This window comes from Nanorana parkeri, unplaced genomic scaffold (assembly GCF_000935625.1).
Source record: "Nanorana parkeri isolate BGI_ZX_2015 unplaced genomic scaffold, ASM93562v1 scaffold746, whole genome shotgun sequence".
In the NCBI taxonomy this organism is placed as follows: Eukaryota; Metazoa; Chordata; class Amphibia; order Anura; family Dicroglossidae; genus Nanorana; species Nanorana parkeri.
In genome coordinates this window covers 255,259-269,650 of record NW_017307014.1, presented here as the reverse complement: position 1 = coordinate 269,650, position 14,392 = coordinate 255,259, and the positions used below count along the sequence as shown (strand labels likewise).

Genomic DNA, 14,392 nt, shown 5'->3' with positions numbered 1-14,392 from the left:
TTTAGTATGTCCTGTCCGTCTTCTACTAATCCCAACAAACATACATAATACAGAGGCAGATCTACAAAGTGTCACTGCCCAGTTTAATAACTGTGGTCCTTTTGGTCCCCCTACCTGTTAAGAGGATATCTACAGTCTCTGAACCCCCATAAGGTATAATGACTCTGTGGTTGCTCTCATTATAGCAGTTATACCCTATGGAGGTGCAGGTTATATAAGTGTCCTCCTAACAGGCAGCAGCAAACAGAAAAGAAAGAGTTAAGAAAGAATTATGCAACTTGCCACGTGAGCAGGCAGGCTGTGGGTAGAGGAAACATGTACAGTCTGCATCTATGGACTGTTACATGTATGTCTGTCATTAGATATTAGATAAATGGTATAGTTACCCTTTAAATAATGAGCAATGCAGGGGTTAAAGAGCTGCCCCTTGGACTGCATAGTTTTATTTAAGCCACCACCCTTTCAATTTAAAAACGTATACCACTAACAGCCACCATTCCCAGTGGGACAATACTGTATACTTACATGCGTAGGCACTGCAGATGCCTTCATTGAAGTCATCCCCATCCTCATAAATCCCCTGCACCCAACAGCTGTTATATCCAGTCAGACAATATACTTAACTGTATATTGGTTAACCTCAAAGTGACATGCAATATGGATATAGTTAAGTTGAATGGGTTTCGACTCAGGAAAGAGGAGGAACTAATATAGAGGGTAAATACCCAAACATTTGGGATTTTCAGAGGATTTGGTAAGTTCTACTTCAGGTGGAGGTAGCTAAAAAAGGTTTAAAGGTGATGAAGTTACAGAAGTGGTACACAACAGGAAGCATAACGGCAGGGTTTTAAAGTCAACTGATGATTGTTTTCTCAAGCTAGGGTTGCAGGGCTCAGGTTAATTATTGTCTGTACATATTAGACCTCTGCAAATCTCTAAGTCACTGTTCTAAACAATTGTTCTAAACCAAGCAAGTATAATATTTTTGGCCAGTAAGCTCAATGGTATAGGTTAAACCCATGTTATTTTTTAGGCCCTACATTTTAATGTCTATCTCTGTTCCTATTACATATTAAAGGGTTTTGGCAAACCATACATAAATATGTTACCTGCTGAACACACAAATAAATGTCAATGGATCCAAACTATCCAAGTAATGTTGTTCTGAAAAACAATTGAATTTGCCAATTGCCTACCTAAAAGATAATGTGCACATTGTTGTTCTTCCTGTAATCATTATTATTATAATACAGGATTCATATAGCTCCAATAGTTTGCACAGCCCTTTACAATATAAAGGGAGACAGTCCTGTTACAATACAATTCAAGACAAGGGCCCTGCTCAAGAGTGCTTACAATTTAAAAGGGAGGGGCAAGTGATACAAAAGGTGGCAGCGGTGTGGGGATCAACTGTTTACGAAAGTACAATTTCAGCTGTTAGGTAGAGGTGGGATAGGCTTCCCTGAAGTAATGGGTTTTCAGGGATTGCCTAAAGGCAGACAGAGAAGTAGACAGCCAGACGGGATGGAGTAGGGAGTTTAAGAGGATGGAAGAGACTCTGGAGAAGTCCTGGGGGTGAGCATTGATGAAGTAGTGAGAGAGCAGGAGGTCTTAGGAGGAGCAGAGAGGATGGTTTGGGTGATACTTTGAGACTAGGTTGGAGATAGTCGGGGGAAGAGTTGTGGAAGGCTTTGTAAGTGGTTGGTAATATCTTGAATTGTATTCTTTGTGCGATTGAACCCAGTGGAGAGATTGGCAGAGGGGGTTGCAGACACTGAGCAGTTGGTTGGGTGGATGAGTCTGGCAGCAGCAATCATGATAGACTGAAGGGGGGATAGTCTGTGTAGAGGTAGTCCAATGAGGAGGGATTTTCAATAGTCATGGGGAGAGATAACAAGGTAGTGGATTAGTAGCTTTGCGGTTTCATTAGTTAAGAAGGGGTGTATTTTGGAGGTGTTGGCGGCAAGATTTGGAAAGTGATTGAATGTGGGACTGAAAGGAGAGGTCACAGTACAGGATTACACCTAGCACCCTGGCATGAGTGGTGGGAAGGACTGCTGTGCTACTGATCTCAATGGAAACGTTAGGAGAGGGGTATGGGAGAAAATATTTTAAGCTCAGTTTTTGAAAGATTTACTTTGAAGAAGTGGTGTGACTTCCATTCTGATATGTCAGTTACGAAATTAGTGATGTGCAAGAAAACTGAAGAGGGGAACTAAGGTGTAAAAAGATAGATTTGAGTGTCATCAGCATAGAGATGGCATTGGAAGTCAGGCCAAGGGAGGAGGTGTACATAGACAATAAAGAATCTGCAAACGTAATCAACAGTCCATCATTTATTGCTGAATAATGTAATCTGCTATTAATTATATCATGTAAACAAAACTACAGTACTCGTAAATAGTTTAAAATTCACACGGTACATAAACAGCTAGAATTCCCTAACCTTTAAGCAGTTTACTCAACAGCTGGTCAGAGATGATACCGTGTGCTACCTGTCCCCACCCACACATCCCAATAACAGCACTTCTCGCCTACTTGTCTGCAGCACGAGTCAGTAATGGGATTTCCCCAGGGCTCAAATGATTAAGAATAACAGGTTTACTGCTGACTCCGCCCCTATGAAGTACTTCCAGTAAATATCTCAATCAATAGCTAATGCAATAGGCAGAAAGGAAGCTGTATGTTGTATAGTGGAGAAAAAAAACGGCAAACAACTTTCACGCTGCTCTTCCTTCTTTCTCTGCACCGTGCTTGTTATGTGGCTTCTTAAAAGCAAAATACAAAAACCCCTAAAGGAAATATAGTATGGTTGTGGCTAGGAAATTAAAAGACTGAAGTTGATAAACATGTTTTTCACTTTTTTGCCACCATAAAATAGAATGAATGAGTAGCCAGAGGAGCCTGATGAATTAGAATGTAGTAAGAAAGATCACGTCACTAAACAGAGGGTGGAGGAAATGACTATGAAACATAATGGAGTACAGGAAAACCAACAGCCAAATATAAAGCAATTGAATCAACTTCAAAACACGTATGTCAAATAAACTGTGTGTATATTTACTTTTTTAGCAACAGTAATTATGTACCTTTAAACCTTCACTGACCAGATTATGAATATTGCCATATTATAGCTGAACTCTCAGATAGTAATACAAACTATCCAACAGATCTACTAATAAAGAAAAAAAACATAACTTGTTTTTTTTTTTTATTGCATCTCTTTTTTATAAACTCACCATTTAAAACCAGAGACATCATCAATGCAAAGAGAAAGAACCCACAATGCCCTGGCTCACAGTAAGGAGAGATTTCAGAAACGACAATGTCACTTATTACCAGTGTTCGTGGCTGCTTAATGAGACTATAGTCTCCAGCATGCATTAGGAAATGTGTACACAATGGGCGGGACTGTGGATGACTATGACAGAGCAGAAGACTCTTGGCTTGTCATTCAGAGTGTGAGGTCATAGGAGGCAGGACAGACCAGGAGTCGCCTGACCCGTTAAGCAAACAACGCAGTTATAGTAGGTGGTTCAGATGGTGGGTCCACCTACTAGAGTGAGCGGCAATGTAATTACGTCTCTTTCAACAGAACTACAGTGGGGATTGCACACGCCCGATGGCCAGGAAATGGAAGACATAGCGGCAACGGGTCTTATGCTATGGATTTTAAGGGGACAGAGGGCTGTCCCTAAAACAGACATGTATGGAAGCATCTTTATGTTCACATAAGATTAGGGAAAATCTACAAGCGAAAACTGTGCCTAAGCAGTATCCAGAATTATTAACCTTTCTATTCCTTTTTAAAAATAGCAGTGTGCTTCCTGGTTTGCGAGTGTGCTTAGTCACTCCTGTGAATACAACCCCATAGCTGTATATCTTCTGGGCAAATATAAGTTACAGATGCCTCTGACTGCAAGTCTCAGGAGGTTTGGCGTGACATTTGTAATGTCAGTACTGTGCAGCTCACTGTTCTCCTTGCTAGAGGCTCTGACATGAGGAAGTAAAGCCCTGTCTCTTCCAAGATGGCTACATCCACACAGTGAAGAGCAAGGCAGGGAATGCTAGTAGTGGCAAAAAAAAATCAGCTGCAGGGTAACACTGTTGAGTGCCCTCTGCCTGTCTTTTTTGGGCACAGCTTCCAGAGTTCAGTTCCTTTTTACCAATCCTGGCCTCTTTTGGAAAATCCTACTTTGAGTTTTGCTTCTAAAAGTTAGACATGGAAAAATTAAAATTTCCTTATACGTCTTCCAGGTAAGTGACTCAAAAAGTCACAGCATTAGCATAAGAGCAAAGCAGTCAGCATTATAAGGAAGAAGTCCAATAATTTTTTTTATTAACCCTGGCAGTGCTCATTTTTGTCTAGGTTTAAAAAAAAAAGAGTTATACTCACCTAAAGCTCAGAGCCAGCTTCTTCTTAGACCGGTCCTTCCAGCATCTCTCCCCCTCCTCTGTAGCGGTCTAAAGTCCTGTAAATCATCAGGTCTATACACTGTGTATAGATGTAAGGACATTAAGGAAGATTCCTATGCTGCTGTGGAGGAGGAGACAGGCTGGAGGGAGAGCTGTGACAGCTGGCCAACTCAGAGCTTCAGGTGGGTATATCTTTGTTATTTTTGACCCTAGACACAAACGAGCCCATAACCCTTGCAATGCGGGAGTAGGCCCACTGCAAGGGTTAATCCAAAGTTTTCAGGAGTACTTCTTTAAAGTGTATTCCATGGAAAAACAAACATATTTAGTACATCTCTGGAAAACATGCAAATTTCCCCATGTATTATCCCTTTAATTACACTGCAGGTACAAAAAAACAACAGTTAACCAGTGCCAGAAATATAGTATGCTCTTACCTTACTTTTTCAGATGACAACACAGTGTATTTTTGGCTCTAAATTCCTAAGCACATGGTGTCAGCACTGCCTACTTTATTTCTGATGCATTATAAAGAACACAGTCCTCTCCTCAACCCCCCTGCCCCCCTTCATTTCCATAACCCTCCTTGTGCACAGAGAGCACGCAAAGTTATCAGCTCACAAGGTTTCTGGCAACATCAACAGATGTTTTTGCACCTAAACAGAACAAACAAAACACTTTCAATGGTGTATTTAGCAAAAGGGGGAAAATAAGAGACGTTCATCGTTAGGGTTTACATGCACTTTAACCACTTCAGGATTATGGATGTATGCACACAGTTGGGGTTTAGGTGAAATTTAAAGAACTCTGATCTTCCAGTTTGATTAATTTTCTCTCTGTGTCCCATTTTCTGGGATTATATGCTCAAAGAACTGCAATCTGCCAATGGTGGAAGTTTTCGGTAATGATCCCTAGTGAATTAAAGCAGACATATACAGGATCCTGAACAACTAGTACTTCACTTTATCCTGACACTCCAGCCACACTATATACATAGACAACAAAAGAATCGCTGAAATCCCTACTGCGAAGGGACTGCTGATGGCATTTGCTAATGCGATCTCATGTTAGATGATGTTCATGCAGAGATGGCCCATCAGTGTCTCTGTCTGAACCTAAATCCAATCGGCTGAGATCACATAATGAAATGATGGCATTCGATCCATTGATCACCAGGGAAGGGGACGCTGGAACAGTTTCTTTGGTATAGAGCCTTAATTCTCAACTGGTGGGTCGTGACCCAAAAGTGGGTCACGACCCTGTGTTCAGTGGGTCGCCGCGTGCCTTCCACTTTTCTAGGTGAGAGGCTCCTCCCCCTCCCACAGCACTGTCAGTTCTTTCGCTGAGCAGCCATTTAGAATATGCTGCCCGGTGCCGATTGTCAGCTTGAGGTGGGATGGGCTGAAGCTATGGCCGCAAGGGAGCTCCAACCATACATGCATTGCTTACAGCTCCCTCACATGTCCTGTAGAGGCGCCTGGACCCGAGTGACATCACATTCTGGCTCCCGCCACCTCTATAGGCCGCGCAAGGGAGTTGTACAAACAAATCTGTTGTGGGAGGTGCATTGCATTGCCATTCATTTGAATGGCATCCCAAACACACATCCGGCCCACAGTTCAATCAACCGCCCGGAACGCCTAGTACCGCAATGTCTTGCGTTCCATTGCAGTGCGACTTGGGTTGCAGATTAATGAACAAGTACAAATGTGGGTCCTGAGCTTGCACAGGTTGAGAACCACTGGTATAGAGTACTCCAGGGCCGCATTCATCATTTATATATCAAATGTTGTGGATGGGGCTAAATAGAGGGAAACTATTAATATTGTATGTCCATTGTAATGCATATACTAATTGATTATTATATGGAATGATCAAGCATGTCACCTAAGCTGTGAAAACTACATAGTGTATGACCAAAAACAGCAAGTTGGAGAATAAAAAGCTGCTGAAATACAACTTCACTAAGAGTGCAATTAAATATTATGCCAAAGATTCTGCTTACAACTTTTAGCCACAAAAGTCTACTATAAGTTTCATTCACAATACTTCACACAATTTTGGAAACATTGTTGGAACATACCCACTTATTTAACCACATTTCCTGTTTTCAGCAATCGCTGCACAAATTGCCTACTGCTGCTAAAATTAGAATCAAAGCGTGTTATAAATAAAGTAGGTACTTTTTAGCGTGCTAGGCCAATAAGTAATATTGCTTGCTTTCCAAAACATTAGCATGAGCTAACCCCATTTCTCCATTTATTGTAAAGCCTATCGTTTTTAAGAAGCGAAGCCAAATGACTGCAGACTGACAGTGCAATGACGTCCAAACCTGCACTGACAAGCACATGTGTCACCAGGTAACATCAATGGCCCGATGCTGCAGATAGGAAACATTTGGTATCTTCAAAGCCTTGTGAAGGAACATTTGAAGAAGATGCTCTGGGCTGTGTATAATTTTTTTCTGTATTTGTTATTCTGTAAAATACCCTTAAGAGGCATACAGCTGAATGGATTCTTTGCAACCAAAACCCTGTTTATCACGCTCCAAATGATCTCAGTGAAATCTGTACCTTCCAGATTAGCTGTGGTCTAATAATACTACTACACAATGTGCCTATTTGTAATCTGAAAGCAAAAAAACGGTTTTGTAGTCAAGATGTGAAAATAAAACACACAGACAAACAAAAAGTATATTATGCTCTTCCAGTCAGTTGGTTGAGGGGGGGGCAGTTTCTTAAAAAAAAATATGCATATTTAAAGTGATATTAAAGGAAAACTCCAGGCAAATTTTAAATTAAAACTTGCAGCCACCCACGCACTGCAAGGGTTATCTGCTCCGTTTTGTCTAGGTACAAAAGTAAAGATATACTTACTCAAACCTCCAAGCCGGCTTGTCTTTAGACCGGTCCTTCCAGCGTCTCTCCCCCTCCGCTGAAGCATTCTATGGATCCTGGTGGCATCACGTTCTATACACTGTGTATAGAGGGGAGGATGCCGAGGGACATACCATCGCTGCGGGGTAGGAGCAGAGAGGCTGGACTGAGCGCTGTGACAGCCGGGCCGGCTTGGCTGTTTGGGTGAGTATATCTTTTTTATATATATTTTGTTACCTAGAAGAAAGCAAGCAGTCAACCCTTGCAGTGCAAGCATAGTCCCACTGCAAGGGTTAATAAAAATTGCCCAGAGTTATTCTTTAAAGTACAGGCTTTTAAGCTATTTCAAATGCTGATTTAATTGCCTACTATGGATGCTGCTCCTTGATATATAAAAGTTTGTTTCCTGCAGAATAAGTTGGTCCCCTGAGCACTGGCCCTGATATCCTGTTTTAGGATGTCTCCTTTCCCTTGCAGAGTCCTATGGAGCCACCCTTGTGTGTGCTAGTAAGCTGTGTGTGTTTCCACAACACAGACACATCAAGGCAAGCCAATCCTAAGCTACCCGCTCCTCCCTTCTCTAAGCTTTTGAATAGACTGAGCTCTCCCTTGTTATCTTGTACTGGACAGGAAGTTCAGGGAAGCGGAGTTGACAGAGTTGGAGCCAGCTGTTTGGAAACATGACGACTAAGTGTTTGGAAAAAATGTAAAGAAATACTTTGCTGGGCTATGCATATTTGTTTGATCTGAATTCATTAATAAAAAAAAGGTTGAGTGTTTGATATTACTTTAAGCCTTCTCTGGATGCTGACTGGTTGAATCTACCTCAGTTTCATAGCAGCTAGATCCTATCCAGATCTTACCAACTCTTCCTCTTGGTTCTTTTATTTAAAGTAGAGATACACCGATGGGATAGTGAAGGCAGAGTTTGGAGGGGGCAGAGATGGCAAAGGCAGAGATCGTGGGGGGCTCCCCCAGGTACAGCAGTTCCGCTCCTGCATCCCTTGATCAGCTGATCGAAGGAGCAGGTTGGAAAATTCTCGGCTGAACAGAGCTGGTAACCAACCAGTCAGCCTCTGCTTTCAGAAAATATAATTGTTTGGGGGTATTAAGCTGTTTTCTAGCCCCAAATTCTGATTTTATCATGTGTGTGTCAAAATTAGGAAATTATTCCGGACAGCAAGTGGTTAAAACAAGCCCTCATTCACCTCTGTGGCCATAGGCACTTTGGAGAAATTACATTTTCAAAGTTTACAACACAGGCACTGAAAACTCAGCTGCTTTTTAATGGAGAGCAGAATCTTTGCAGCCTGCCAGGATTCTAGTAAACACAAAGCAGGTGTCTCAAAGATGTTACCAACAGACTGAAACCTATCTTTGTTGTGATTTTTTGAGGATCTTTCAGAATGACACGTGTAGTGTTAGTGTTGCAACGCAAGTGAACAGGGAAGGGGGCCTTGAGCTCTTTAGAATGAATGGCACCGCACCAACACTGGTAACTATGCATTGCGGTAATGAATGCATGTGCATTTTAGCAGTGCAGTGGTCTATATGGGCCCGAACAGTTTGTTTTTGCTATAAAGCCACAGTAATAAAGCCTGTCCCCTGCCAGTATGCTGTAGACAAGGACCCTTCCTCTCTGTGTTGAAGCACTGGTCTCTCAGCAGAGGGTGGCATACCCCCCTGTTGAGTCAGAGCTAGAGCGCTCCAATTAGCAGGAAGCGTGAGCTTTACTACATGCAGAGCTACAGGTCATAATGAGCAGGGAACACATGGAACATCTGTAGAGAGACCACTGCTTCCATGCAGAAAGCAAGGGTTCTTCTCTGCAGCATGCTGACATAGACAGACGTCTCTACTCAGGTTGTGGTTGCTGTCTAAAGAAACCATAAGACTGAGTAGAGACAAAGATCACCAGCACTCAGCGATATCTTTCAATATGTCAATTTAATTGTCACATCTTTTCGCATGTGTGGCCCCGAAACGTTGGCTTTTGTTACTGTGACGCTTTGTCCAATTAAATGGACATATTGAAAGATATCGCTGAGTGCTAGTGATCTTTGTCTCTACTCTGTATCTGCACGTCGCTTTCCGTGGTCATCACTGCGAGCACCATCTTTTACATAGGCCGGGACTGCTGTGAGGTGTGCGGAGGGTTCCTCTATCTAACCATAAGACTTTGCACACTTTTTCTTCTGATGCCCCTGGAATGTATTTAGCAGATTTAAAATAATGTTCAACTGGGATTTTAAAATTGAAGTTTGTGGAATTTAAAATAACGGGAAGCAAACATAAAGATTATTTGCAGGGTATACACATAAGCTGTTATTCTTTATCACAAACTGAAAGGCCAATATCAGAATACAAAGCCCAGCAAAAATGTAGCAAAAAATATTTAGCTAATTTTTGAAAACAGAAGAACAATTCAACAGTTATAAATACATAGGACGCTGCAGATTCCTCAGGAGAACACAGCAGAAACAAAGAAGACCTTTTCAGACATTTGTCATGATGTACAGGAACTTGAGGTTCACTTCAGTTGACCATATTGTTCTTGTAAGTATAGGTGTTCTGTGTTCTAGAGAAGTGGAACTTTTGTGGGACTTAACTCACACACTACAAATATTTTTTTAAGCTATGGTATGCTCATATGGAGAATATGGAGAAGTATTTTTTTTTTTCAGATTTATGGATTATTTTTATTGTTGTCTTTTTAAAGTAAATCTAAAGCCAAATTTTATTTGGGTTCGCTACAGTAGAAAAAGTTTAGAACCCTTGTCAGGTTTCTATTGCTGTCTCTATCCCCATAGGTATCTGGAGACCCCCAGTGTGTTTCTGTACCAAATCCATCAAAACAATAATGGAAAAGCCGTCTGTGAAGGTTCTCATTCATCCAGGTCATGGTATATCTGTAAAAAGTAAGTCAAGGCAACTAGACTTGATGTATTTTTCTTGAAGGCATTTCACTGGTCATCCAACCAGCTTTCTCAATTCAGAATGACTTGTACAAAAAATTATCTGGGAATAAATAGGGTGAATATTGCTCCAATCCACATAATCTGTTAGTCGGGTTAAAGTAGCTCTAAAGGCTGCAACATTTTAGCCTTCCTGGACGCTCCTTAATCAGGGGAACAATACCCATTACATTTTTTTATTAATGGTGTGTGGCAAACACTTAATGCCTACTGTCCACTGAACTAGGGGAGGATGAACACGTTGTTTCTGCACGTAGGTGCGCTGCATGTTTGCATGTGTATGTGGGGGGCGGGGGACTTAAAACATTTAAAAAAAAATGTTTTATTACCTTTATATGTGACTTTAAATTTTTTAACTAATAATAATAATTTTTTTAACTAATTCTTCAAAGCACTGATCATCACCAAAAGGAACCCTCCTGTAGCCCAAAAAGCTTCTTAAAATCCAGTATGGCTGCCCAATTACAGATAAGGGATCCTGAACACTGCATAAAACAAAACGGGCGCCTGTCCAGGTGCAATAAACCTTTTTACTGGTAAAAAAAGGTGTACAATAAATTATACTCACAAAGGAAGCAAGGGTTAAAAGCATTAATGGACTGTTAGTCCTCAGTAATTTGTCTGCTGTGGAGATGAATTGCAGAAAATAAAGGACAATCCAGAAGCAGAGTCACGCTACCACTGCTGAACACATTTTCGGGGACACGCCCCCTTCTTCAGAGATCTTTTACCTTGGCAGGGCCATTTCAAGACAATGGTGGGTCCACATCCCCACCAAATAATGTTTTACCCACTTACGCAAACGAACACAAAGTTGACATCTACTGCACTGTTCAGCTGATTGCACCCAGGGTTGTCTGTTATGAAAATGTCAATACCAGCTTCCTACAGTCCAAGTGCCTGGGATATTTGCCCAGCTCTGTTAATGGCACTGCCTGTTGGACACTAGGGTAGAATCAAGTATGTCAATGGGCAGGCAGGCAGCAATGTACACTTACATAGATGCAGGGACCATGCAAGAAGTCCAACACAGCTGGCACTGAGTCTGTAACCAACTGGTGGGCCCATGGTAGATACCCCATTGAAAGGGTACTGCCCTTGGGGATATAAACGGTATCCCTAAATGGTTATGTTGTTTATACCAAATATTATAAATCATATGGCTCAAAATATTTTCATATTAATGTGTTCAGTTGCCATCATAAAAATGTAATAGAGACTTACTAAACCGCAAAAGTGTTCTTTTGGGTTAGTAGAACAATTCTAGGCATACAATGCTGATATGAAAAACATAATTTCATATCAGTTTCAGTCCTGTAATTTTATTTTAATTTTGCTAAATGTAAAGTAAAATGTATACCTGCTACCATAGATCACATTACCTGTGGGAGCAAGGCAGTCTTTCCAGTCAAAATATCCAGCATAAATACCAGGCTCCAAGGACCCAACAATAGGATCTGCTTTAATCTCGATAAAGGTTTCAAATAATCTTTGGTCCAGCTCCCTGAGAGACTCTGTACTGGCCTTAAAAATAAAAGTAATATTCATGTTATTTTTTTTTAACCATTTAACACCATTATTATAATATGTATGTAATGTTTTATAACATTGGCCATATCTGTTTATGTAAAGCTCCCATCCCTCCTCCTTCCCATAAAGTCAACAAATTAACCGTCAACACCCTCTACATGTTTACACATATTTTTAAGGGACTCTATGTTATTAAAATATCCACTGGAATATGGGTTATATAAGATTTTTTACAAAAAGTCTTTTAGCTGTTATTCTGAATTTAAACTGCCAAAAATAAAAGCAATCAGCAAGCTGCCATGCCCTCCAAAAAACTTTGCATGTGCGCTAAAGCTTGAAATTCTGCTAATTTCAACATTATCTGAAATCTCATAAGAGTCCTCTGTAGGACTGCAGGGTGTGGTAAAATAAACTTTCCCTAAGGATGAATTCACACCAGATGTGTAGTGGCCATTATTTCCAGAGTAGTCCCAACACAAGACAAGGCAATTTGTGGTGGAACTCGGTGGTGTGCGCTGAAAAAAAGTATTGCATGCAGTACTTTTTTCAGTGCGAGATGCGACCACGATGTGCCCATAGAACTTTAAAAAAAAGTAAAAGTAAACAGTGCGATGTGCTGGGATCGGCACATCAGCACTGTGCCACGCACCACACACTAGCTGCTGTGTGATGTAGTGTAGTGGCTGGTGTGAATGGGCCCAGCAGGGGTGGGCAGGGATGCAATGGACTCAGACAGGGTGTAATGCCAGAATTATTGAACACTGTCACATGCAATCTTTTAGGTTCATATAAAGACATATACACCAAAATGACTAACAAGGTATAAATGTAAATGCCCAGATAAAAATGGGTGCCATTCTGTAGGCAAGCAGTGTTGTATTAATCGGCTTAAAATAAAATGTTCATGTTTTTCACCCTAAACCTGCCAGTGGCAAAGAAAATAGTGGCTGACAAGCTATAACATTAACAGCGACTTGGTGTGATGCTCAAGAAAAAAAACGTTTTAGATTTGGTTAAAAGGGAACTATATAGTCTTTAATGAGAAAGTATTGTGTATTTCCAGTGAGAACATATTTGCAGTTATTGGAAAATGTCATTTATTTAGGCAACATTCGCATTTTTAAGTGCTTGCACGTTCACATTTTTGTTATTTTATTAAACGTAGACATTTGTGGACTGACTACAGAGACAGCGAATATTAGCTATTACGCTGGCCAGAACTTTTATAAATGAAACCCTTAGACTTATTATTGGTGAGAAAACGCAGTAAAGCACAATTGTATAGCATCGCAAAGCAAGAAGCAAAGCTTGCATGACCCTCTTCATGACCAGAGGTCAGTGGAGCCTAGATGCCCAGATCAAATTTAGCAGTGTAGATTTTCATCATTAACTTGATTATAAATACACCGAAACATTGTTATTTAAAGTGTGAACCCAAAAAATGTTTCTCATATATGTATTTGTGATTGAATTTTGGATAAGGTATATATTGCCTTTTCCTTTGTGACTGCTTGCATTCCTCCTGGTGATCCTGCCAGGTTCTTTACCCTCAATTTTATTCTGACCACGCCAATCACAGAAACAGATCCATGCTGGCTTGGTCAGCTTGCTTATCCCCTCTTTTGAGATAGAATCTAACGTTGCCATGCCTGTATCTCACGTGGTCAGAATAGATGCCATGCCCCATACCCAGCCAATCAACACCCTTCTAGAACACAGGGCCAGTCATCGGGAATGCAGCATAAACATCAGTAAAGTACCATAGCCATTGTGTACTCTATGTTTCAGATGGCATCAGTCAGTTATGGAAGTGGTCACCCGGAACAAAAACTCCTTACAGCCCCTAATGCACTCCACGTACAGCCACTGGAACATATTGTCAGCCATCTGGAATGCAGCAAACACAGAATGGACCATACTACCTGGCTGCGTGCAACAATAAATTATTAGTGTGATAATTGATGTTTGCAGCACATTACTGCCACTTGGAGAAGCTGAGGAGCATAGGGATGCAAAAGTATTGTGCTGCAAACATCATTATAAATCATTCCATATGCCTCCACAGCAAAGGCACAGAGAGAGAGAGAAGCACGGTGACAGTTGCATTAGGGAGAGGTTTGTAAGCAAACCTTTAAGTAATCGCCATGATTGACTGTCATGATAACCACATGAGTAGCCATGCTGATAGGTCTCTGATCATTTGTGTAAGAACTGCAGCTTTCAGTCACAGTGGGGTCTCAGAACTAAAAATGAACATTAATATGTGCATTGCTAGTTCTTAGTTGGAACAGCAAAGAAAATTTCTCACAACATTGACAAAAAAAAATATTAATAAGACTATAGAGTCCTAATTTTTTTAGGCACATGTCATGAGACCAACTAATTATAAACATTTATTACTGTGGGTATTAAACCATGTTTTTTATGTATAAGTTGGTACTGACATTCAGTAACAGCGATAGAATGAATGTACTGCAAGTGACATCACTGCACTTGTATTCCATTAGTAACTACAAGTCCCTCTGCCACAGTGGCTAATGTGACATTGTAGTCCCTTGTAGCTTTTCCACTCATAGATACTATGAACGGGAATGT

General features: G+C 40.9%; 1 protein-coding gene across 1 annotated transcript in view; it reads right to left on the bottom strand.

The window, feature by feature from the left end:
- EXOC2 (exocyst complex component 2) overlaps positions 1 to 14,392 on the bottom strand; it is a 137,761-nt gene that overhangs the window by 17,789 nt on the left and 105,580 nt on the right. Inside the window, exon 22 of the mRNA XM_018564356.1 lies at positions 11,650 to 11,791. Within this exon, the coding sequence (XP_018419858.1) occupies positions 11,650 to 11,791 (142 nt within the window). The remainder of the gene's footprint in view (positions 1 to 11,649; positions 11,792 to 14,392) is intronic.